Source organism: Mustela lutreola, chromosome 3 (genome assembly GCF_030435805.1).
Source record: "Mustela lutreola isolate mMusLut2 chromosome 3, mMusLut2.pri, whole genome shotgun sequence".
In the NCBI taxonomy this organism is placed as follows: Eukaryota; Metazoa; Chordata; class Mammalia; order Carnivora; family Mustelidae; genus Mustela; species Mustela lutreola.
The window spans coordinates 42544263-42567374 of NC_081292.1; the positions used below are offsets into that span (position 1 = coordinate 42544263).

General features: G+C 36.6%; 1 protein-coding gene across 2 annotated transcripts in view; it reads right to left on the bottom strand.

Moving 5' to 3' along the window:
- The window catches only part of TMEM67 (transmembrane protein 67), a 50496-nt gene that overhangs the window by 12415 nt on the left and 14969 nt on the right, over positions 1-23112 (bottom strand). For both annotated transcript variants that reach the window (XR_009351666.1, XM_059166028.1), the window contains exons 7-21: positions 19176-19238; positions 17919-18073; positions 17700-17808; positions 16861-16947; positions 16532-16597; positions 14278-14434; positions 13931-14054; positions 12310-12415; positions 9763-9819; positions 8390-8488; positions 6310-6408; positions 5977-6063; positions 4738-4837; positions 4508-4647; positions 2326-2466 (exon numbers count right to left, since the gene is read on the bottom strand). Coding sequence is in view for 1 of the 2 variants with exons in the window: in XM_059166028.1 (XP_059022011.1) it covers positions 2326-2466; positions 4508-4647; positions 4738-4837; positions 5977-6063; positions 6310-6408; positions 8390-8488; positions 9763-9819; positions 12310-12415; positions 13931-14054; positions 14278-14434; positions 16532-16597; positions 16861-16947; positions 17700-17808; positions 17919-18073; positions 19176-19238 (1590 nt within the window). In the remaining variant the exon portion in view is untranslated. The remainder of the gene's footprint in view (positions 1-2325; positions 2467-4507; positions 4648-4737; positions 4838-5976; positions 6064-6309; positions 6409-8389; positions 8489-9762; positions 9820-12309; positions 12416-13930; positions 14055-14277; positions 14435-16531; positions 16598-16860; positions 16948-17699; positions 17809-17918; positions 18074-19175; positions 19239-23112) is intronic.

The window sequence follows — 23112 nt, forward strand, 5'->3', positions numbered from 1 at the left end:
ACATTCTGTATACGTCTCATTTTAAATCCCTTTAAAGGCCCTGAAAAACAGCAACTTAAACAAAATTTAAAAACTAAAGGATACCACTTAAAAGTTGAAGAAGCTGGGTTTAGGCAAATAACAGGAATAAACAATAAAGACTAATATTATGAGAATCAAGAAGATTTTTTTGATTGAAAAATCAAGAATCTTTGTTTTAAGATTTTATTTATTTATTTATTTACTTACTTACTTATCTACTTATGAGAGAGAGAAAGAGAGAGCACACCCCCACACATGTATGCAAAATACTACCAGGATACTAGCAGGGTGAGAAACAAAGAATGAGGTGAGATGGTGGTGCCCGAGATGACTCGTTCCTGCCCCAACAATCCTTTCCCCTTTCTCCTTGGTGACAGACCCCTCCTTGGAGTGGGCACACTGCTGCCCAGCTAAGAGACCCCAATTCAGGGAATCATGCCACGTGCTGAAGTTCTAGACAACGAGATGACACGTTGTCGCGGCACTTTCGAAAAAGCTCCCAAAGACAAGAGAGGGTGAACCGTTCTCCCCAACTCCCTCCTTCAACTCCAACAGCCTTCATGGACCACAAGGGGACCTGAGAGATGGACGTCCTGAGTGGCAGAGCTTCTGAGTCCTGGCAGCAATACGTAGCCACCCTGCACTGCACATTTCCACTCTCCTTTCTCATGGGAGGTAACGATTATTTTAGTTGCAGCCACTGCTATCTTGGGGTTTGTTTTTGTTGTACTCAACCAAATATGAAAAGCTTCAGATGCATTCCTTTAAATTCTCTACATCCAATATACTCAGAAAAATGTATACTGGTATATCTTTAAAATGAATTATTTTCTCACTATCATACTGATGATAAACATCAAACCCCATACTCTTCTGATCCTAATCTCAATTCAAATTCTAATGTTTGGCTTTCTTTTCTGATTACTAAACTATCCCACACTGGATCTATCCTTGCAGTTTCCATTTTAAACAAGTCTTACCAATTTAAAATAAACATAAATTTTAAAAGTCTATTCTCAAGTTACAGAATGCCAACTGGAAGCAATTCTGTAGGAATTTTTGGATTTAAATCTCACCATATTTAAAAATGGGCTGTTTTTGGCAGAAATTTGTTTGCAGGTTAGAGGTAGTTTGACCCAATCTTTCCAGAGGTCCCATGTTCATTTGCTGACTTAAAAGGTCAAGGAATTTTTAATCAAACAGAAAGGCTCTTTCCATTCATGAGAGTGTCTGGTAGCAAGAGAAAGAAGTACAGATATTAGAGTTAAGTTCTTTAGCTAATGCTTTTCTTCCATTTCCTCTCTCTTTTCTTTAAGATCTAAGAAGATAGAGAAGCAAACATAGAAAAGATCCTTTGTGGGGCGCCTCAGTGGCTCAGTCAGTTAGGAGTCTGACACTTCATTTTGGCTCAGGTCATGTTCTCAGGGTTGTGAGATTGAGCCCCATATAGGGCCCTGCATTGGGATCTATGCTGGGTATGGAGCCTGCTTGGGGTTCTCTCTCTCCCTCTCCCTCTCCCCCTCCCTCTCCTTGCCCTGTGCACGCAAAAACACACACACAGATACATATACACACACACACACACACACACACTCTCTCTCTCTCTCTCTCAAACAAATAAACCTTAAAAAAAAAAAAAAAGGAAACAATCCCCTGCCCTGTCCTTCACAGGACCTGAATCTGAGAAGATCTATTTTAAGTTTCAATTTCCTCAACAAATATTTCACAAGGAGTACCAGCAATCTGAGTGAAATTTAATGATATATAAATAAATGTAGACAGTAAGTTGTGTTTAAAAAAAAAAAAAGAAAGAAAATATTAAGTGTAGCTTAGCAATCCCTATAGTTTATATAAACTAGGCTATGGAGTCCATCCTCTGACTAGAAAGCTGCAGGCTCTCAAAGACCCTTCAGAACTCACTATGGATAAGAAAGTGAATGAACTCTGACATCCGACTGCCGGGGTTCAAATTCTGGTTCTGCCAATCTCTCACTGCATGACTTTAGCCAATTATTTTGCATTTCTGTGTTCCAGTGTCCTCATCTATAAAATGAGGATACTAACTAAGCCTATCTACGAGGGCTACTGTAAAGATTAAGCTAGTATGTGCCATGCAATTGATTAACACAGTGCCTGGCTTATAACACTAGGTAAGAATTAGCTATTAGCTATTATTGTTGTTCTCACCATTATCTTCTTTCTGCTGTAGAAACCAGGGTGTGATCAACAGCTGAAGATAATTAGTATGTAAACAGCTATAAATATAGAAAGGCAATGTTGCTGAAAAGTATAATCTGTTGTTACCTGTATAATTCCAATGACGAGCCAAAGAACAGTAGACACTGCATATCTCAAAATGCGGCTGTAAGGAGCTATGTAGCTAGGTGGGCTTCTAGAAAGACTAGAGGATGAGTCCATTAATGCTAAGTTCTTGAATCCAACAACCTGGAGTAAAAAGGCAAAATTTAAATAGATATAAATAAAGAAAATAGCTCTACTCTGAAAATGAGACATTCCTCCCTATATCTTACCTTAAAAACTAAAATATTTATGTAAGTTTATATAAATACTAGAAAATCTAGGTAAAAATAATTATGTAGTACTTTTAGTTACAAAGAAAAAAAATTAGCTCATTTGGAATTCTCTTCAATAAGACTAAAGGCCAAATATAACCTTATTATTATATACACTGAAAAAACTCAAAAATTTGTCAAAAGGATAAAACTTTATTCAGTAAACTACCAATGAACAACCAGCATTTCACACACTTTTAACATATACCAGACACTATGTAAGATACTTTTTTATACTTTAAAAAAGTATTTTCCAAAATGTGTTTTAAGGAAGGTACCTTCTTTGATAAAAGGAAACCATGGTTAAGTAAGTGTGGTCTGTACATTATACTCATGTTCATGCCTTCCACTCCCTCAGAATAAAGGCTCTGGAAAGTTTTACAGTGAAGAAATTGACATGATTTTATTGAATCCAATGTTTCCCAAATGTGCTTAACAAAAAAAAAAATTCTTTTTCATGTAACACCTTTTAAGCTCTATAAAACACTCTTAACAAACAATACTATCAATGACTTTTTGAAAAATTGTTCATATGCCTTAGAGACGCATATTCTTCTATCGGCTTTAAAAAAGGAAAGCAAAGCAAAGGAGGGAGAAAGAAGAAAAGAAGGAAAACAGAAGGCAGACATAAGAGTTAACGATTCATATCTAACTTTATATAAGCAGCGAATTCCTAGGAAAAGTTATTACCCACAGAAACGGTTTTCATAGTTCAGTCTCATATTCAGTAGAGAAGACTTCCTTTAATAATCCCAGTCAGATCTGTGAGATAACAGTGAAGGTATCATAAGCGTGTACCCATTCTCTGTGCATATGTCAGCTCCAGCTCTTAGCACTGAACATAGTCCATGGTAGGCGTTCAGTGATACTTTGTTGAAAAATTTCACCAATAATAGTTGTTCTAATGCAGAATTCTAATTCTAATAAGAATGTAAATTAGAGGGTGCCTGGGTGGCTCAGTGGGTTAAGCCGCTGCCTTCGGCTCAGGTCATGATCTCAGGGTCCTGGGATCGAGTCCCGCATCGGGTTCTCTGCTCAGCGGAGAGCCTGCTTCCCTTCCTCTCTCTCTGCCTGCCTCTCTGCCCACTTGTGATCTCTCTCTGTCAAATAAATAACTAAAATCTTAAAAAAAAAAAAAAAAAAAAAAAGAATGTAAATTAGAGAGGGAGGAAGTTTTTTCCAAAACATAGGTAACTAGGCTTACTTTAGAGCTACTGAATCAAACATAATCTCTAGTGGTAAGGCCAGGCACAGTAGTTTATAAAAGTTTCCCAAGGGACTGTGATACAAACCAGTCGTTTAAAAGCTGTTCCTGGGGCACCTGGGTGGCTCAGTGGGTTAAAGCCTCTGCCTTGGGCCCAGGTCATGGTCTCAGGGGCCTGGGATCGAGCCCCGCATCGGGCTCTCTGCTCAGCAGGAAGCCTGCCTCCCCGCTCTCTCTGCCTGCCTCTCTGCCTCCTTGTACTCTCTGTCAAATAAATAAATAAAATCTAAAAAAATAATAATAATAATAAGGAAGAAAGAAAGAAAAAAAAAAAAGAAAAAAAGCTGTTCCTTACCGAAAACAGTCAAACTGAAAGAGACAGAGTAGAATGGTGGTAACTGCCAGGGGCCAGGAAGGGGGAATAGGAAGTTGCTGTTTAATGGGTACAGAGTTTCAGTTGTGCAAGATGAAAAGAGATTTAGGAGTTGGTGGACAATAATGTGAATGTACCTAACAGGATTGAACTGCATACTTAAAAATGGTTAAGATGGTAAATTTCATATTATGTGTATTTTAACGCAATTTTTAAAAGGCACTCTTTGAAATTCTTTAGAAAACTCTTCCACTTATGTGAAAACGTAGCTGGAATTACACAAAATTAGTATTTATGAGGTACACAGAAGTTTCACACAATTACAAAAGTTTATACCTCCAAAAAAAAGAGGACAGTAAGTATTTGAAAGAGTGGATTAATTTTTCTCACAGTCTGAATTTCATTCCACTCATTTGCTACAAAATATGTTCTCCATATGCTCACAGGAACCATGGCACTCCGAACACCACCCTCACCTGGTCAGAGAGATAAAATAAGTAAAAGGTTTTCATCTTTGTTCTGAAAAAGTAGCCAAAGAATTGTGGTACAATGGTTACTTCAGTTACCTTCAACAGCTTTAAGAACCTTTCCTTTAGGTCGCTCCCAATCAATAAAGAATATATCTATGGTAATCTGGGATATGAACTTATGCAAAAATTGCAGAGCCTGCAAATGACAAACAAAGCATTTCTTATGAAAATAATGATTTTTTTTAAAGAAACAAATATCCTGTAATCACAAGAATATACAATTTTCACAAATGACAAAGTTATAATATCATTAGGGGATCACTAGAAGCTCATCAAATAACACGGAATCACCAAATTCACAAAATTTTCATACACATTAATTTGTCTTCCCTTCTTCTGTCTTTCTTTAAAATAGGGATATGAAAAAAGTAAAAATCCAACCTCTTCTTCATACAAGGGCCATGCTTAATTAACGCTTTCCCAAGGTTTCCAAAAGCATACTTTATTTTCTAGTCCATCTGATTTCTTTATAAGTAAAAGTACTTTTCAGCTATAATTTGCTGTCCTAATTAAAGCTTTAAGATGCCTTCTCTATCTTTTTTTTCTATTCCTGGAATTGAGATACTTAATTTTTAAAAATGTGTTGTTGAAACACATCTTTTTCATTTAACAGAAGTAAGTACGTTTAATCTAGGGTGTTCTTTCTAGTAGATGCATTATTCATCAAAGGATAAAAGGATAAGGATAGGATGACTCCGCTCTTCGAGGAGCTCACAGATCAATGGGAAAAGCAGACACTGAATAATCACAGGACCATGGGATGGGATATACCAGGGGCATGTTAAGGAGCTTCACATACATTGACAGAACAATGAAATAGGGAGAGGGAATGCCATGGGAAGAGGAGAAAAGGAATATGGAGGAAGAGAAAACAAATTCTAAGACCAATTCATCATGTTATTCAGGGTGGTACCTTTTACAGTCCACTAAAGAGATAAAATTCATGCCCAAAGGTATTTTATCCCATTATGAATGCATTATCAGACTTTAAAAAAGAGAGTCATAAAATGAATTATCACTTTATCAAATTAGCTCTAACTTGTATTAATCCAAAAATACTTACTATGGCTTCTTAGGAAAATCACTTAACCTTGATTTTCGGAATGAACTATCATAAATAAAAGTAGACATCCTTGGTAAAATAAAATAATTCATGCTTCCTTTAAAAATCAAACTAAATTTTGTACCCAAGACTTTGAAAGCATTTTAATTTTAAAGACTTATAACTTTATTAGCAGGTCTTTTAAATTCAGGAACCTGTCCTTTGAAACTTACCTTCAGAGCAAAAGCACATCCCACATAAGTAACAAGACGTTCTTCTTGAGAGGGCACTGGTAGCAGAACAGAGATTGATTTCTGTGCCTATGATAAAAATTACACTGTCAAATAGGACCACACAAGGTTTTTAATAAACATAATTTATAAACCAAAGAAGCATAAAAAAGGAAGGTGGTGATATTCAATAAATATCACATTCAAGAAATGGTGGTTTAGCACTTGCCTCAATACTCATCAGAAATACCCCCAAATAAAAATAGATCCATTATATGGACAGCTTACCAGTTATTCAGGTATTAATATTTAAGTTAAATTCAGGAACTCACTTACTTTGAAGAAAATAAGCCAATAAAGACCTGTTCCCACAGTGATGATAAAGAAAACATTGGCCAGATCACCAGCATAGTACACCAAGAATTTCATAACTGTCTGCAATTTAAGAAGAGAATTATAATTGTTAGAGACTCAATCTATTTATACTGTCACTTTCCGTAATATATTCTCTGCCCAGTTTCTTAAGCTTGAAGACTTGTTTGATGTATCCATGATCACTCAGTTATAACGCCCAACTGCGGCCACCTCCTGGATTCCTTTGGATTTGTACCTTTCAGTCTATTCACAAAAGCACCTGTCTTATCCAACCCTTCTCATCTTTCACCACCTAAGAAAGTTACATTGCTTACTAATTCTTTCCTAGTTTGGAGTCTTCCACCCCAATCAGCCCTTCATACTACCACCAGAGTTAGTTTTCTAAAATGTAAATTGGACTGTGTCACTACCTTTCCTAAAAATGTACACTGACTCTTCGCTAATAAATTCCAAATCCACAAAGTCCTTTACAAGCTAGACCAAAGTGGACTTTTTAGCCTCATCTGCCATTTCCAACCAATTACTCCATGATTAACTTGCATTTCAAATATTTTGTGGAATGAAATGGGCACTGTTTATTATTTCATCAAATATTCTTTCCTTCTTCTCTATGGCAAACTCACATGAGCTCTGAGAATAGAGACCAGATCTGTCTTTGCTATCACATCCCCCAACACCTGGTAGCATTCTTGGCAATAAGAAAATAGGTCCTCAGTGACTACTTGTGCAATGCACAGATAACCCAACGCAGCCTAAAGTTCACTTCTCTGGAAAGCCTTTCTTTCTATTTTGAACAGTAAACCAAGCCCCACTCCTCTGATTCCTTGGCACACTGACTTTGGTGTCAGGAAGATATTCTAGTACAAGGAAGTCACTATGTTACCTTTCTCAAGTTCTTCATCAGCACAATGGAAATAAATAGCACCTATTACTGAGTTGTAAAAATTAAATGAGTAGAGGGTTGCCTAGGTGGCTCAGTAAGTTAATTGTCCAACTCTTGGTTTTGGTTTTAGTTCAAATCATGATCTCATGGTCGTGAGATCATGCCCTACATCAGGCTCCATGCTCAGAGGGAGTCTGCTTGAAGATTCTCATCCTCTGCCCCTCCCACTGCACTCTTTCTCTCTCTCTCTCACATAAATAAATCTTTAAAAAAGTATTAAAAATTTTTAAATGAGAGTTTATTTTACTTCTGCCATAATTTCATTCTGTGTAAAACGGAAATGATAATAATAGTATCTAATTTCACAGAGCTATTGTGAGGATTAAACAAATCATAAATAAAACTTTAAAAGGCACTTTGCATATAGCATATATTCAATAAACGTTAGATAAAAATAAAAATAAAGATCAATTAAAAAAAGACTATTGGAAGTAAAACTATATAGTTACTAGAATAAAACTGGGAGGAGATCTTGAGATTGGGAAGGTTTTCCTAAAAAATTTTCATATTCCAGAAGGATATGAAAAATTAATCAGATGTGACAATATCAAAATTTAGAGTTTCTGTCAAACAAAGTAACACACAGATAAAGATAACAGATGGGTCATATTTGGAAGAGATATTTTAATATCAAAAACCAAAAAGGTTTAGAAAACATTGTATTTAGAAAACACAAAAAACTCCTTTAAATAAACAAGAGAAAACTGGAAACCTAATAGAAAAATTTGCAAGGGCTATAAACAGGCAGTTTACAGAAGGGGAAACCCAAATGATTAATAAAGTATATGAAAAGCAAAGAAGTGAAAATGAAACCAACAATGATATACTACTTATACTGCAGATTGGCAAAAAATGGAAAGGCTGGAAAAATACCAGGCATTGGTGAGGATGTGTGGAGACCAGAACAGCGTGGCTGGTGGGAGTGTAGCCTGGCACACAGCAACGTGGGAGGGGAACAAGGTATGCATACACCTCTCCTAGTTATATACCCCAGGGAAACTTAAGGCGATTTTTTACTTGTTCTCCAGCTATATCTTAAAAAGAGGATACAAAGTAGTCAAAGATGAAAATATACTTTTAAAACTGCTGAGCTCATACCTGTAAATCAATCATGGGACTCCCAATGCGCCTCTTCCATCCTGCTGTCTTCAGAAGAGATGATAAAACAGCCAGCCCACCCAAAACACCCAAAGCAATCTAAAAAAAAGAACATTTTGGAGTTTATATAATTTCCTCATCCATGTTAAAATATGCAAATAGAGTATAAAGATGTGCTAAAAAGTGGTGGAGGGTGTGCTGCAAGGACATAGAGGCCAAGGTGAAGGAACTCCCAATGGCTAAATCTAGGACAATTGGAGGAGGAAGACAGATAGTAATGAACTATAATCACTAGAATAAAATAAATATACAGGAATTCATTCTGATTTATTCAATTATTTAAAATAATTGAATAAATAAATCTATGTGAGCAAAGGGACAGCTCCTTTTAGAATTCCATTTAACAAATATAGAAAAAATGGCAAAAATAGAAAAATCAGTATCAGGCAGACATTACAGTAATACTTTTTACAGACAAGAATCTTCTTTGGATACTAAAATTAGAGACCAAAAGGATAATGAGAAGCAGATTATTTGCATCCTTCCAAAGTATCTTCTCACAAGATACTTAATTACAAATAGAAAAATACAGTGGAGAACCCCACAGACAACACCTTAGGTATATGATCCAAGTTAATATCATTAGAAATAAGACATCTTGACACCATGTACCTTCTGAAATGATGCACTGAGAAGGACACAACATCGTTACTGGTGGTATCTCTGTCAAAACTACATGAACCTGATTTAACTGTGGGAAAACATCAGATAAAACCAATCGAAGGCCAAAATGACCAGTACACTTCAAAAGTGTAGGAGGGTTCTAAAAGAAAGAGAAAGCCTGAGGTCCTGTCACAGATTAAAGGAGACTAAGGAGACGTGACCACTAAAAGCAATATGCAACCCTGAGTTGGGTCTAAAACAGAAAAAGGATAGTGAAAAAACTTGTGAAATTCAGAGTATGTAGATCAGTTAACACGATTACATCAGTATTATTTTCCTTACTGTGATCATTGCACTATGGTTATGGAAGATGGTAACATTAGGGGAGGCTGGGTGAAGGATACATGGCAGAACTATTTTGATAATTCCCCTGTATATGTAAACATTTTTAAATTAAGAAATATACTGTAAATATATATATATATTTTTTAAAGATTTTATCCATTTGACAGACAGAGATCACAAGCAGGCAGACAGGCAGGCAGAGAGAGAGAGAGAGGAGGAAGCAGGCCCCCCGCAGAGCAGAGAGCCCCATGTGGGACCCGATCCCAGGACCCCAAGATCACGACCTGAGCCAAAGGCAGCGGCCCAACCCACCGAGCCACCCAGGCGCCCCCTGTAAATATTTTAACAAGTTAAACTAAACTTACATCTGTCTGGACTTGTGCTTCTCCTTGATTCATTTCATATTTGACTGAGAAAGAAACCTGATATTTAAAAGAAAGCAAATTAGCCATACTGAAATTATGTAACACAAAGCCACTTTTACTATAAAGATGTATTTGTATATAAATGCCATACTTTTAATCTATCAGTATTACTAGAGTGGACCCTCACTTATATATAAATGGAAACACTTTGAGGAACTATTCATGATGCTTTGAATATCCCCCTTTTGAACATACGTAAAAGAAAGAGGGGTTTATTAAGAACTCATTTAGGTTCTTAACAGCAGTCAAGCTAATGATATTTCATTTTCTGGTAGGTTTTATAACTGAGGAATGTGACCAATCTTATAAACCAAGAATTTAGCAACCGGCTCAACAATTACACCCTAAGAAGGCAGATTATTCAAAGAGCCGAACAAGAATCTTAGGGATACCGCTGTATTAAGAGATAAGAAGAGAAAGAAGAACCAGTAAAGGACAGAAAAACATGACTGTGAGAGGTAGGAGAGGTTACATACCAAAGTCTCACCAAGATCACAGAACAAAAGTTCAAGAACGAGTCTTGAAATATGATGTCAAATGTTGTATGAATGTCAAGTTATAAAGAAATAAAGCCAGTGTATGTGGAATTCATTGCTGGCCTTCCAGAAAGAGGTTTTCAAAGAAGCAAAATGACTAGAGCCAGACTGCAAATGATGAGAGTAAACAGTCGGGAAATCAAGGAAAGATAAACAATAGCAAGCTAAAAGGGGCAGAATTGAGGAAAGATTTTATTGTTTGGTGATTTTACTTTGTTTTTAAGATAGGACAACTTGATGGTTATTATAAGCAAAGGAGAGGAGCTGGCTGAAAAAGAGATTAGGGATGAAACAGGATACTGGAGAAATACTGCAAACAAGCACAGGTAGAAGATTAGTTTAAGAAAAGAGGAAGGTCCTTTGTTCTTAAAAATGAGAACAAGAGACAGGAAGGATAATGAGACAGAGATTTTGAAGCATTAAGGAGGAAATCTGAGGGAATTCATCTGAGGGGAAATCCAAGGAATTGGCCTGATCTGCTCAGAAAATCTGAGAGAAGTTATTTGCTGTTGGTGAGAGAGCAGAGATGTAGGTAAATGCTTAACTAATATAGAATTTTTACAACAACTGTCATAAAAAACTAAGAAATGATGAAAGAATTGTACACTCTACACTTAGAATGAATCTGAGGTGGACTTCATCAGTATAGTTTCATGACTCTCTCAATTCCTTTTCTATCTGTTATTTTCTAATTTATCAAGACCATTCTTGGAATATTTTAAACAACAACACAAAAATAGTTAAAGAAAAGAACCAGAAGTGTTTTTAATCTTAAAATAAATATACTCTTGGTTACCCAGGAAATTTTAAACCAGCCAGTCTTTTGTTGTTACTAAACCTGATTCTGGATTTTTCTCTCCTCCTATTACGGTGCATAAAAGCTCAGGCAATGGAAACTAATTTTAACATCCAATTAGGTCATACAAATGAGGATGTAAAATCCTTTTGAGAAAAGTTATCCTATGTGCCTACCTTTTGCTTCATGAAAGCCTAAATCCAGTAGCAGCTGAGTACAAGTGGAAAAAGAGTAAAAGCATAAAAGAGAAGCCAAAACTGGCTACAGGAACTAGAACATTAAAATTTAGAAAAGTAAAATAGTGGAAATTAAAAGCTGTTAGTGAGGTTTGGAGGTAGGGAATGCTTATACAGCTCTCATGTTTCCAGAGAGGGAAAGGAATATCTATTTAATCTCTCTGAGGAAAAAGTATAGAAGGATTACCTCTGGTTTTTTCTCTATCCCTCTGTCATGAACCCCTCCTCAAAGCAGAGAGGCTTTATCTAACTGGTGATGTTGGGAGAAGGAACTCAGCCTTTTATAGGCTCATACCCTTTGGTGTAGCCCATCTTCAGGGTGTATGCGGTCTCTCCTCCACAAAGGACCTCCCAGGCACGCAGGTCTTTAGTTCTAAACTTAACTTTAAGTTGGAGAAGTAGGAGGATGCCTACGTGGCTGCAGGTCCAAACTGTATTCTCTACTTCACTTCGGCACTACTAGTTATAAACTACTGATACTTTGAATCTCTTTCTACCTGTTGAAGTAGATTTCCACCAAATAAGCAAGCCTGATGAGAAGAGACCACTGGTGCCTCCTGAAAGTTTGAGCTTCTGGTTTAATTAACCAAAGAAACAAAATCTTAGTGCAAACAAGTTGGCCAAAGAGGACAGAAGCAGATGCTGTGTGTTCCAGCATACCCCAGGATCCCGAACGGGGATGCCTGACTGCTGCCAATGGTGTCTAGAAAACAAACTTAATTCTTGTTTTTTTTTTTACCTGAAGGATCCACAGGAACTCACCTTTATCATTATTAGTAAAAAGTAATTTAAGACTTGATTATATTAAGTGCAGTATTTATTTAAAACCTGAAAAAGGACTACTAGCCTTTGACTATAATGTACACTGCATCAGTATCACATTAACACATACAAAGGCACTGACCAGCATGGGACTCACCTTCACAGACTGGCTGCTGGGATCTGTGGTATCAATGTCACTGTACGCAATGGTAATTAAAGGAGGGTAAATGTTTCCATTTTTCGTGTTGGGTACAAGGTGGATGCTGTTTATGAGAAAATACACTTCTAGTTATAAATATATCTAAGTTTTTAAACATACACTTAACTTTTTTTTTTTTTTTTAATATGGATAGTCTTGGTGACCTCAGAACCAACCAGTTAATAAGGACTAGGGAAGGTCAACATAAACTAGGGGTACCAACACAAGCTATCTTAAGTAATATAAAAACTTTAATATTAAAATATACCATCTGAGATAAATTAGAAACTCTTCCTGAACTAGGTCTTATGAAGTTCACAAATGAAATCACTGAAGCCCTGTGAACCCTTTCTGAGCAACAGTTAAGACTGAAGTGTTAAAGCCTAGAAAAAGGGAGATAACATCCTGATTTTCAAAAGAGAAATACAGGGGCGCCTGGGTGGCTCAGTGGGTTAAAGCCTCTGCCTTCGGCTCAGGTCATGATCCCAGGGTCATGGGATTGAGCCCTGCGTCGAGCAAGCCCCGCATCGGGCTCTCTGCTCAGCGGGGAGCCTGCTTCCTCCTCTCTCTCTGCCTGCTTCTCTGCCTACTTGTGATCTCTGTCTGTCAAATAAATAAACAGAATCTTAAAAAAAAACAAAAAACAACACCAGAGAGAAATATAAATTCTTAACAAAATAATGTGTGTTATACCCCGTACTGTTTATGGCACATAGTGGAATATATTTTGCTGAATTCAACGGATGGGTATAATTTGTAAATTCAAAAAGGAGAGTGCCAAACACTAGCAGCTAGCATGGTTTCACCACAATTGGGTCAGACCTGACTAGGTCTCATTTCATTTTTACTAGTGATACACTAATAAATTGAGGGAATGCTAAAAACAGTACATTTGGACTTCAGCGAGATATATAATAGAGCTTCTGTACTGCTTATACCTCATAAGACTAACATGAAAATCAGAATGAAGTAACAATGAAAAAAAGATACTGAAGTGCTTCCAAGTGCCAGACTCATAGAAGATGATGGTGTTGATTTTCACCAGTGCTCAAGGTACACATCAAAAAATATGAGAGTGGGAAAGTCTGTGATGATCTAGAGGTAGCAATCTCATAATGAAAACAGAAATAAGAGCTGCATGGCACTACTCTAAGGTAGGGTCATCATTAAGATTTCCTAAGAAGATGGAGGTGTTGATACTTAATCTGGGCCAACACAGACCAGAAAGGAGATGAAAACACACAGGAGGCCTACCCACTGCAAACACTGGGTGGGCTCTTTCTAACATTCCCATTTCAGCCCACTGCTATTCAATTCCTCTCTACCTCTCAACCCATTCTAATTCAGCAGGGCCAGAGTATGAATTCTGACAAAACTCCTTGGTTCTTCTGCTATAATTTTTCCCTTGGTGTTCCTCACTTCAACTGGTGTGTATCAATCGACACAGGTATCTAAAAAACCTTACCTATTGTTCCAATTCAGTTGTCCTTACTGTTTTCCTTGGATAATCACTAGTAAACACTTTCATTAAAATCCTGTACACTCCAAGCTTAATTTAGTGCAACAGATGTTTGTTTACCTCAGTGATATTTGAGTGGCAATTCGAATTAATCTTGGCTGACTTCCTAAGTCATTTTCTCGTCCACTTAGTGCATCCACTAAGAAAATGCGCCGAGTCAGAAGCCATTTGCTAGAGCTACTGTCTTTTTTCATAAAAAGAAAGAAAGAAAGATGGCATTTAAAAAAAATACCTTCAAATTGTTCAAGATGGCTCTCGAGAAGTTTACTGAATAAATTTAACACACAAAATTAGTGCACTCTGTTTTAGGTAAGATGGCTTTTTTATAACCCATGTTACTAAATTATCACGCTGGTTGACTTATTTATTGGTTTTTAGCTCAGAGAAAGAGCATACAGATGTCTTACCTTGGTTCACAAGTATTTTATTGTATTGAAGATTTAGGTTTAACACAGGTACAGCCCAAATATATTGGTGTTGATTTTCATCAGTATATTCAAGGTACACATCATAAAATATAGGAGAAGGAAAGTCGGTTAGGATCTTAGAAAGAGGAATCTCACACTGGAAAATAAAAGAAAAAAATGAAAGCACTGAAAATTAGAAAGCATATTTAGTATTTTTAAAGCATTTTTTAATTTTGTAAAATAAAGTATCTTTAAGCTATATTGTTTACATGCATTTCCATGTGATTTCCAAACTTGAATACTATAAATATGATTCTTTTTTTTTTTTTAAAGATTTTATTTATTTATTTGACAAACAGAGATCACAAGCAGGCAGAGAGGCAGGCAGAGAGAAAGGAAGGGAAGCAGGCTCCATGCTCAGCAGAGAGCCCGATGCGGGGCTTGATCCCAGGACCCTGGGATCATGACCTGAGCCGAAGGCAAAGGCTTAACCCACTGAGCCACCCAGATGCCCCGAAATATGATTCTTTTTAAGGGCCAAAAGAACTGAGAATAAAGAACTGCCTGGTTCTTGTCCTATTAACACAGATGGAGAGGGTATGCCTTCATTCTCAACATTAAGTGTACATCAGTGAAAAAGTTGAAAACCACTGTCCTATGGGATGAGGTCTTAATTCTTTCTCCTGATGTACTATGTTGTCTATGATTCAGCTTCCCTTAATAGAGTCAGGCCTATCTTCCACTATTCCCTACCAGTCTATGGTGCATTCATACTAATCTATTTGCATTTCCTAAATACACTACAGTATTCTATTTCTCTCTGACATTGCAAACATTCCTGCCTGACATTCCCTTCCCCATTGAGCTTCCCTGGTAAATTTATATTTGTTCTATAAGCCCAAATGTCACTCATCCTGAGAAGTCTTTTAATACTTCCCCAGGGATTGCTGATGACTCCTCCTTTGTAACAATATGGCACCTTAAATACACCACATTCCACATTTTTGCAATTCTTTGTCTATATAGCTGTCTTCTCTAGTAGGCTGTGAACTACTTCAGAGGCAGCCAGGTTCAATGGAAAAACCTGGGATTTTAAGCCTAATTGAACACTGGTTCCACAATTTGCCTGATCCAAGACCTTAAGTCAATTAACTAATCTCACCGAGCACCATTTTTCATTTATGAAGTGCATATATATATCATATATATATATATGATATATCTCACAGTTATTCTGCAGATCAAATGAGATAACAAGGATAAAATGCTGAACATCCAGCAGCAGACATTTAATCAGGGTTGGTTCTCCTGGCTCATGGTAAACATATAATAGTATTTCTTTCTTCTTTTTAAAATAACATCTAAATCATTTATGATAAAAAAAAAAAGTAAATTCATGTTCATGATATAGGATTTGAAAAATATAAAAAATTAAAAAATAAATCACTTGTAATCCCACCATCCAGAGATAACTACTGTTAAAAAGACTTATTGTATTCCAATCTGGTTTCCATGATGACATTTTTCATTGTAGTTTTATCAAAACTGAAATCACAGTTTTGTTCTATGGTGTGTGTATATGCATTTTATCAAGAAGTACTTTTGTAGACAAGCAAATGTCTTGCAAAAGTTTAATGGCTTATAATATTCCTTTATACCATACTGTAATTTCAAAAATGGGTTCCCAAAGGAAGGAAGGCCAGGGAGGGAAGAGGGGAGAAAAAGTATGGAAGGACAGAAAAAGAAGCACTTTAACTTATTAACATTTTTACTTTATTCTAAAATGCTCAGGAATAGGGTATCTTGGTGGCTCAGTTGACCAACATCTGCCTTCAGCTCAGGTCATGATCCAGGGTCCTGGGATCAAGTCCCAAGTCAGGCTCCTTGCTCAGCAGAGAGTCTGTTTCACACTTTACCCTTCCCCCTGCTTATGATCTCTCTCTCTCTTTCTCACACTGACTCTCTCACAAATAAATAAATAAAATCTTAAAAAATTAATATAATAAAATGCTTGAAATAAATATTATTTTTAAGACCTATATGCCTAGAAGTAGATAAATAATAATTATGAAAATCTTACATTATGTGTTTAAACTCTATAGATACCAAGATTTTCTGTATCCAAATAATAAAATATTATATCTCTGAAATTATTCATTACTATTAAAAAGGTTTCAAAAATTCAAAGATCATTCCAATTATTGCTGATGTGAAAAATGAAGCTAAAATATAGACTAGTATAGTTGAAACTTACATTTTGTTGATAGGTTGTTCCAAAAGAATAAGCAGCATTCAGTCTTGTCTCTGTGTCTGGACAAAGCTATAGCAAAAGAACACAACTGATAAATATCAGAATAATGTCTCTTCACTTATAGTCAAGAGTTCTTAAACCCCGACATAACATACGCTTTATATAATACCACTTAAAGTAGTTTTAAGAAATTCCCATTTAAAGCACAAGATAAAAACCAACTATAGTATGTAAGTGATACTGTAATCTAGTAAATATCAAGTCTTTCCCTCACTTTTGCCTGAGGCAAAAACAAGGCACATTAGTAATTCTTCAGCTAGAAGTATGCTCACCTGTAAAATACCTCCTTCTAAAGTTTGCCACTTAAGAAAATTTCCTCTTACATCATAGGAAGCAGCAACAAACTTCAGTTTTCTATTCTGATTAAGTAAAAACAAGAATAAATTAACATTACAGACTCTAGAAGCAGTGCAGTATTCCATAAAGAAACAATCAAGGTTGACTGATCCTTTCTTTTCCCAAAGATCAAATATTCAACTATCTTTACTTATAAGCAAAATTAATCTAAGTATCTTTATTATTAAACACACCTAAAATAAATGAGCGGTGTTTTGCATTAAAACTATTATTCCAGAATTGAGAGGCAATGCTAGTGATGGATAACCTCCTTTCACACCTGTTACAAGTATGTGTGTCTGTGTGTGTTTGCATGTGTTCACATGTGTAGAATGGTTGGGGAGTTAGTAGGTAAAAGAATCATCTATTCCATCATTCTAGAAGGTCAAAAAGCTGAAGATAAAAATTTGGATCTGTGAAGTGCTAAGGAAATGGCACAGAGTCCCAATCAACCTTTAGAAGCACTTCTTAGAAATGCAGAGATACAGGAAGACTGGGTCTGTCTGGCATTTGGTGATATAAACAACCTTCCCAGGCCCACAAGTGCTCCTTGCTACCACAACCACATCATCCAGAGGTATCCATAGACTCAGGTAAGACTGCTAACTGCTATATCGTTTAATTCCTACAAGCAGCTGATATTTAGGTTTAGTTTAGTAATCACATTTTTAGAAACAACCTAAAAAATCAAGAATTATGATTAACAACATTCTTACTACCTTTTAAAACTGTAAATCAAAATATAGTTGTTCTTTAATAATCTAGTGATTTATACCTGGTTTTTCCCTTTAAAACTGAAATTTGTAGGAAGAGGTGTGGTACTGAGTACTTGAGGTGCTAATCCTAGCTGGTCTCCATAGAACAGCCATGGAAGATTCTGTCTCCTGTAAACAATTACAGTTGTTTTAATAATGGGGTACCAATGTTAATATTTGTGAAAGTAACTACACTGAATTTGGCTAAAATGACAGTTCATCAATCAGGATATCTTTACCAAAATGAAATAGAATGAACGGTGCGCAGTCCAGCAGTATTTTCAAAGATAAATTGAAACAGTCGGCATGCATCAAAAGTGGTAGAGTCATAAGAATTCATGTTCATCACACACATATTTCCGAGAGCTTGGCAAGATGTTAGATTGGCATACACCTATGAGAGAACCATGGCAAAGAAATGTAACATGGACCTTAATAACTTTAATAACTATATTTGAAAGAAAACTAATTTGTTGAGTTTGCCTCTCAAACGTCTCAGTTTTCCTCATCAGGAAGAGGCAACTCCATTTTTATAGTTATTCAAATCAAACATTGCAGTGATCTTTCTTTTCCTTCCCATACCCAACTCCTCAGTAAAATCATGTTGGCTCAGTCTTCACTGTATATCCAGAAAGTGAACTTCTTTCATTTCCATGCTACCATTCTTGGCTATGGGTCCAAGCTCTTACTCAGACTGCTGTAATACTCTGCTCACTGGTCTCCCTGTTTCTGGCAAATCTCCTCTCCATGCTGGTGAGCCTTTCAAAACCTGAAGTTCAATCATATTTTCCTTTGCACAAAATCCTTCTATACCCCTTACAGTAAACTCCAGGTCCTCGCCATAGCCACCCCCTTCATCTCCAAATCCAACTCTCCACTTTCCCTCACTTTCTCTGCTCTGGCTGCTCTAGCCTCCTTCCTTTTCTTAAGCATGAACATACCAGAGAACTCCTGTTTTGGAACCTCTGCACTTGCTGTGGTCTCTGCTTAGAACATTCTTTCCCTGGATATTTACATGGTTCACTCTCACTTCCTTCAGGGCTTTGTTCATCCTCAGAGATACATATGCTGACCACCCTAAACAAAATAGTACTCCCTCCATTCTCTATGCTCTTTATACTGGTTTATTTGTCTTTATAGCACTTAGAACCACCTGCATTTACTTAGAATATAATTCTGTGAGGGACTTTTTTTCTCCTGTCTCTTTCTGAAATATATAACCTGATTTGAGAACAGGGCCTAGCACGTAGTAGGTCATTAATAAACATTTGCTAAATGACAGCATGAATCACTTGCCCCCAACACTCAATCCCAGCCAAACAAGCTGGAAGACATTCAATTTTGTGTATTTTCTTTCCACTAGAAATGACTTATTCTTCTTATATTATATGACCAAGGAGATATATCTACTGAGAAGACTTTGATTATCTGGGGGAAAAGAAGGTGCACAAATCTTCAAAATGAAATAAAGTTACTTTTAAAAAATTCAAACTTACCCAACAAGCAACTGCTGATGACTGCAAATACTTTGCAAACCATTCTGAAGTGAAAGACATGCCCTGTTCACAAAAAGGTAAGTTTTGGTTTTAAATTCAAATGAAGATTTCTTACGTACATCACTAGGAAAACATTAGTATACATATTTTCCAGTGGGAAATGGCTATTATTACCTTCTCAATGTTGTAAGAAAATAGTTTTAATGGAAATATAAGAATTTTCACTGAACTCAGTTATTACACATAGGGACTGTACTGCAAAATCATGTCACTTAGGCAAAAGATATAAGGAAACAAAGTGTGACTATAATAAAAAAAAAATACTATGCCCATTTTAGTAATACAAAAAACAAAGAACAAAATGGTGAGAAAATAAAAGAAAACCTAGATACTGATTTAGTATTTCATTGTTAACATTTGCTGATTTAGGATTATTATGCTGCACTAAATTGGCCAGTAATAAAAGAGAAATATTTATGAATGATTTCTAAGCAACAGGAAATTGGGGATATGTATAGAACTAACATTTAAAATCTCTAAAGTGGTGATTCTCAACAATGAACATTATAATCACCTGTGGGATTTCCTAAGAACAAAAAATGCCTGGCTACATTTCAAATCAATCTCCAGGAAGAACTAAGGCATGCATGGGCTCTGAAAGCTGCAGATACAAATCTCTGGCTAAGAACCACTGCTTTGGAGCTTATCTGCGTATCTTGCTAAAAAAATGACACACCAAGAAACACCATTCAGGGTAATTTACTGGACATGTACAGAGGAGATAAAGCCAAATTATAAGGAACATTGCACCATAGCTACCCAAAAAATCTAAAATAAAATCATAAGTCACTATTTTCATTTCTTTTTTTTTTTTAAAGAGTTTATTTATTTATTTGACAGACAGAGGTCACAAGTAGGCAGAGAGGCAAGCAGAGAGAGAGAGAGGAGGAAGCAGGCTCCCCGCTGAGCAGAGAGCCCGATGTGGGGCTTGATCCCAGGACCCTGGGATCATGACCTGAGCCGAAGGCAGAGGCTTTAACCCACTGAGCCACCCAGGCGCCCCCAGTGTGGGATACTTAAATTGATCCTCGGATTCTCACCTCCCCCTCTCCTGTCCCTGCAGAAAGGGGAGGGAGCATAAAGGGCATTATTGGAACAAGGGGAAATTTGGAAATGAACAATATATCAGGTAGATCTATTACATTAATTTTAAATTTCTTTGATGTGATACCAGGGGAAAACCCCCTTGTTCTTAGGCACTACATAGTAAAATATTTAGGAGTAAAGTGTCATACATCTACAACTTACTTTCAAGTGGCTCAGAAAGAAAAAAAAGTGTGTGTGTGTGTGTGTGCATTTTACATGCACATGGAAAAACATTAATGACTGGTTAACCTAGGTGAAAGATATATGTACAGTCATGGTATTGTACTTTGAGCTTCTCTGTGATTTTGAAATTTTCAAAATAAAAGTTGACAAAAACATATAAGATGCTAGATCACTATTACTATCTTTGGGGAAAGATAATGGGAAGACACCCATGTACACAGAAAATTCTTTATTTGATTGGCAGGTATAAATGCCTCTCATAAATTTATACAAAACTAATTATGTTCCGATTCTGTATTGTTCAAGAAAACATTTGATATGTCATGTTCTAATCACACTTATCCAATTAGGAAAAGTGTAAATTATCAAGGTCATACAAGTACTTTAGTCTAGCTGCCAATTACAGTGTCAACATAAACTAATAAACATGCATTCTGGTTTTTCAATCTATCTAGTCTCTTGTGGGCTGAATTATTTTGAAGTGGTCCCTTAGGCCATGACTAACCTCCAGGTGCACCGCTAAAACCAAGTTCTTACACCTGCCAGGCTGAGGACTGGGCCAAGATAGTCACATAATCTTAACTACATTTGTTTACATGTCTCCTACAACTACACAGACCCTGTCTCAATGCTCGTTTTAAAGTGACTTAAAACCAAGGTATCTAAACTTGTCCTTAGGAAAGCATCAGTGTCCAAGACTGATAAGTTTAGAAGAAATGCATTAACTGAATCAGATTAACTTTAAGAAGGGAATTGCCTTTCTCTGCCCACCTTTCCTTTTTTTTTTTTTAAGACTTTATTTATTTGAGAGAGAGAGAGTGAGAGAGAGCATGAGAGGGGAGGAGGTCAGAGGGAGAAGGAGACTCCCCGTGGAGCTGGGAGCCCTTTGCGGGACTCAATCCTGGGACTCCAGGATCATGGCCTGAGCTGATGCAGTTACTTAACCATCCGAGCCACCCAGGGGCCCATGCCCACCTTTTCTTAACAGAGAAGTCTGCACTGGATCTACTGCACAGTGGCATGAAGAAGGGAGGATGTGGAGGTGGTATGGAAGATAGCAGTATGGTTCAAAGACTGTTAGACTGAACAAACAAATTAAGTGAGGATGAGACCCAGATTTCTCACTACTGGAGAAGGTACTGAAAATCTGTCAAAATGAAAGGTTAGAAGGAACACTGAGGAACTGCTTTAGAATTGCAAGTATCAGTATGAACTCATTTACTTCAATATATATATATAAAATAAATAGTTATAAATATATATATGTATATAAGTGTGTGTGTTTGTGTGTGTATTTTAGCTATGTCTCCTAAAAGGGTGTACTAAGTGTGGTAATCCTGGTTTCTAAATATTATCCTCCACAAATTCTTAGAGGAATGGTTGATTCCAGGAATGATGAAGGAAAAGTACAAAATGAACCTGGAAATCTTCTTGTGCCAGAAAGGAAAGAAATTCTCAAGGAATGATGGACATATATCAAAAAGGTATAGGAGCCAACTTGAAGGGCCTTCAGTGGCTAAAACTAGGACAACCTGAATATCAAAACAATGCATGTATTGAATTACAACCAACTGAATAAAATAGGAACCCACTAATCTATACTGCCATTAATAAACAAATACATACATAAATGGGAAGAAGGGGAACTACTTCCTTAAAGTAGAAGGTTAATTAATAAATGTAGAAAGAATGATGGAAACATTTGGCAACCTCATAGTAGTGGTTGATAAAGGCAAGCATCACCAAAGGAGACTAAAGCTTACTGTTACTTATTGTTAATGGTTGGTGAAGACAAAGCATAATCTTGAAAATTCTCCTCAAAAAATACTAATCAATTATAAAAGGAAAAATGGTACCCTTAGAGCAGACATGGCAGCTTGACAGCAGGTGATCAAAGTTAACATCACCAGGGAAAGGACATATGAATGCTGCATGCCTTCTGTTATGGTACAATGCACTGAGAAAAGCTAGACTTTTTTTATGGTTTCCTGCCAACCACGTCCTGATTATGAGGAAAAACTGGATGGACCCAGCCAAGGGTCATCCCATAGACTATAAGGCCTATAACCTTCAAAGCTGTTGAGTTCATGTAAGGCAGGAAAAGACTAAAGACATGTTCCAGATCAAGAGACTGAAAGAGAGGGGAGCTCTGTATGACTGATCTGATACCAAAGAGGAAAAGGAAATTTATTGGCACTTTTGACAGAATTATTTTAAAAAGGGAAAAAAGAAAAAAAAATAAAAATAAAGGTCTACAAGTTTTGACAATGATATACTGAAGGTCACTATAACCTGAGACTGGGGAAGAACACTGCAGAAGATATCTATCTTATTGCTAAGGAGCTAATTTTGGGGTGATCTCAGAGCTCTGTATCTATACCCCTATCTTAGTTTATTTTGTTGTTTTGCAAATATTTGGTACTTGCCTATCACACCAATAAGACAATACTGGAGAAGTGGAAGTTTTGCTTTATTTTTCAAGAGCCCAGATTCTACCTTCATCATGGTTGTCCTCCAATTCCTCCTAACCACTCCCACTGATCTAAGAATGATTTGAGCAACCAGATCCTAGCCTGTCCACCCCCAGCTCTGCTGGCATACTTGGTAT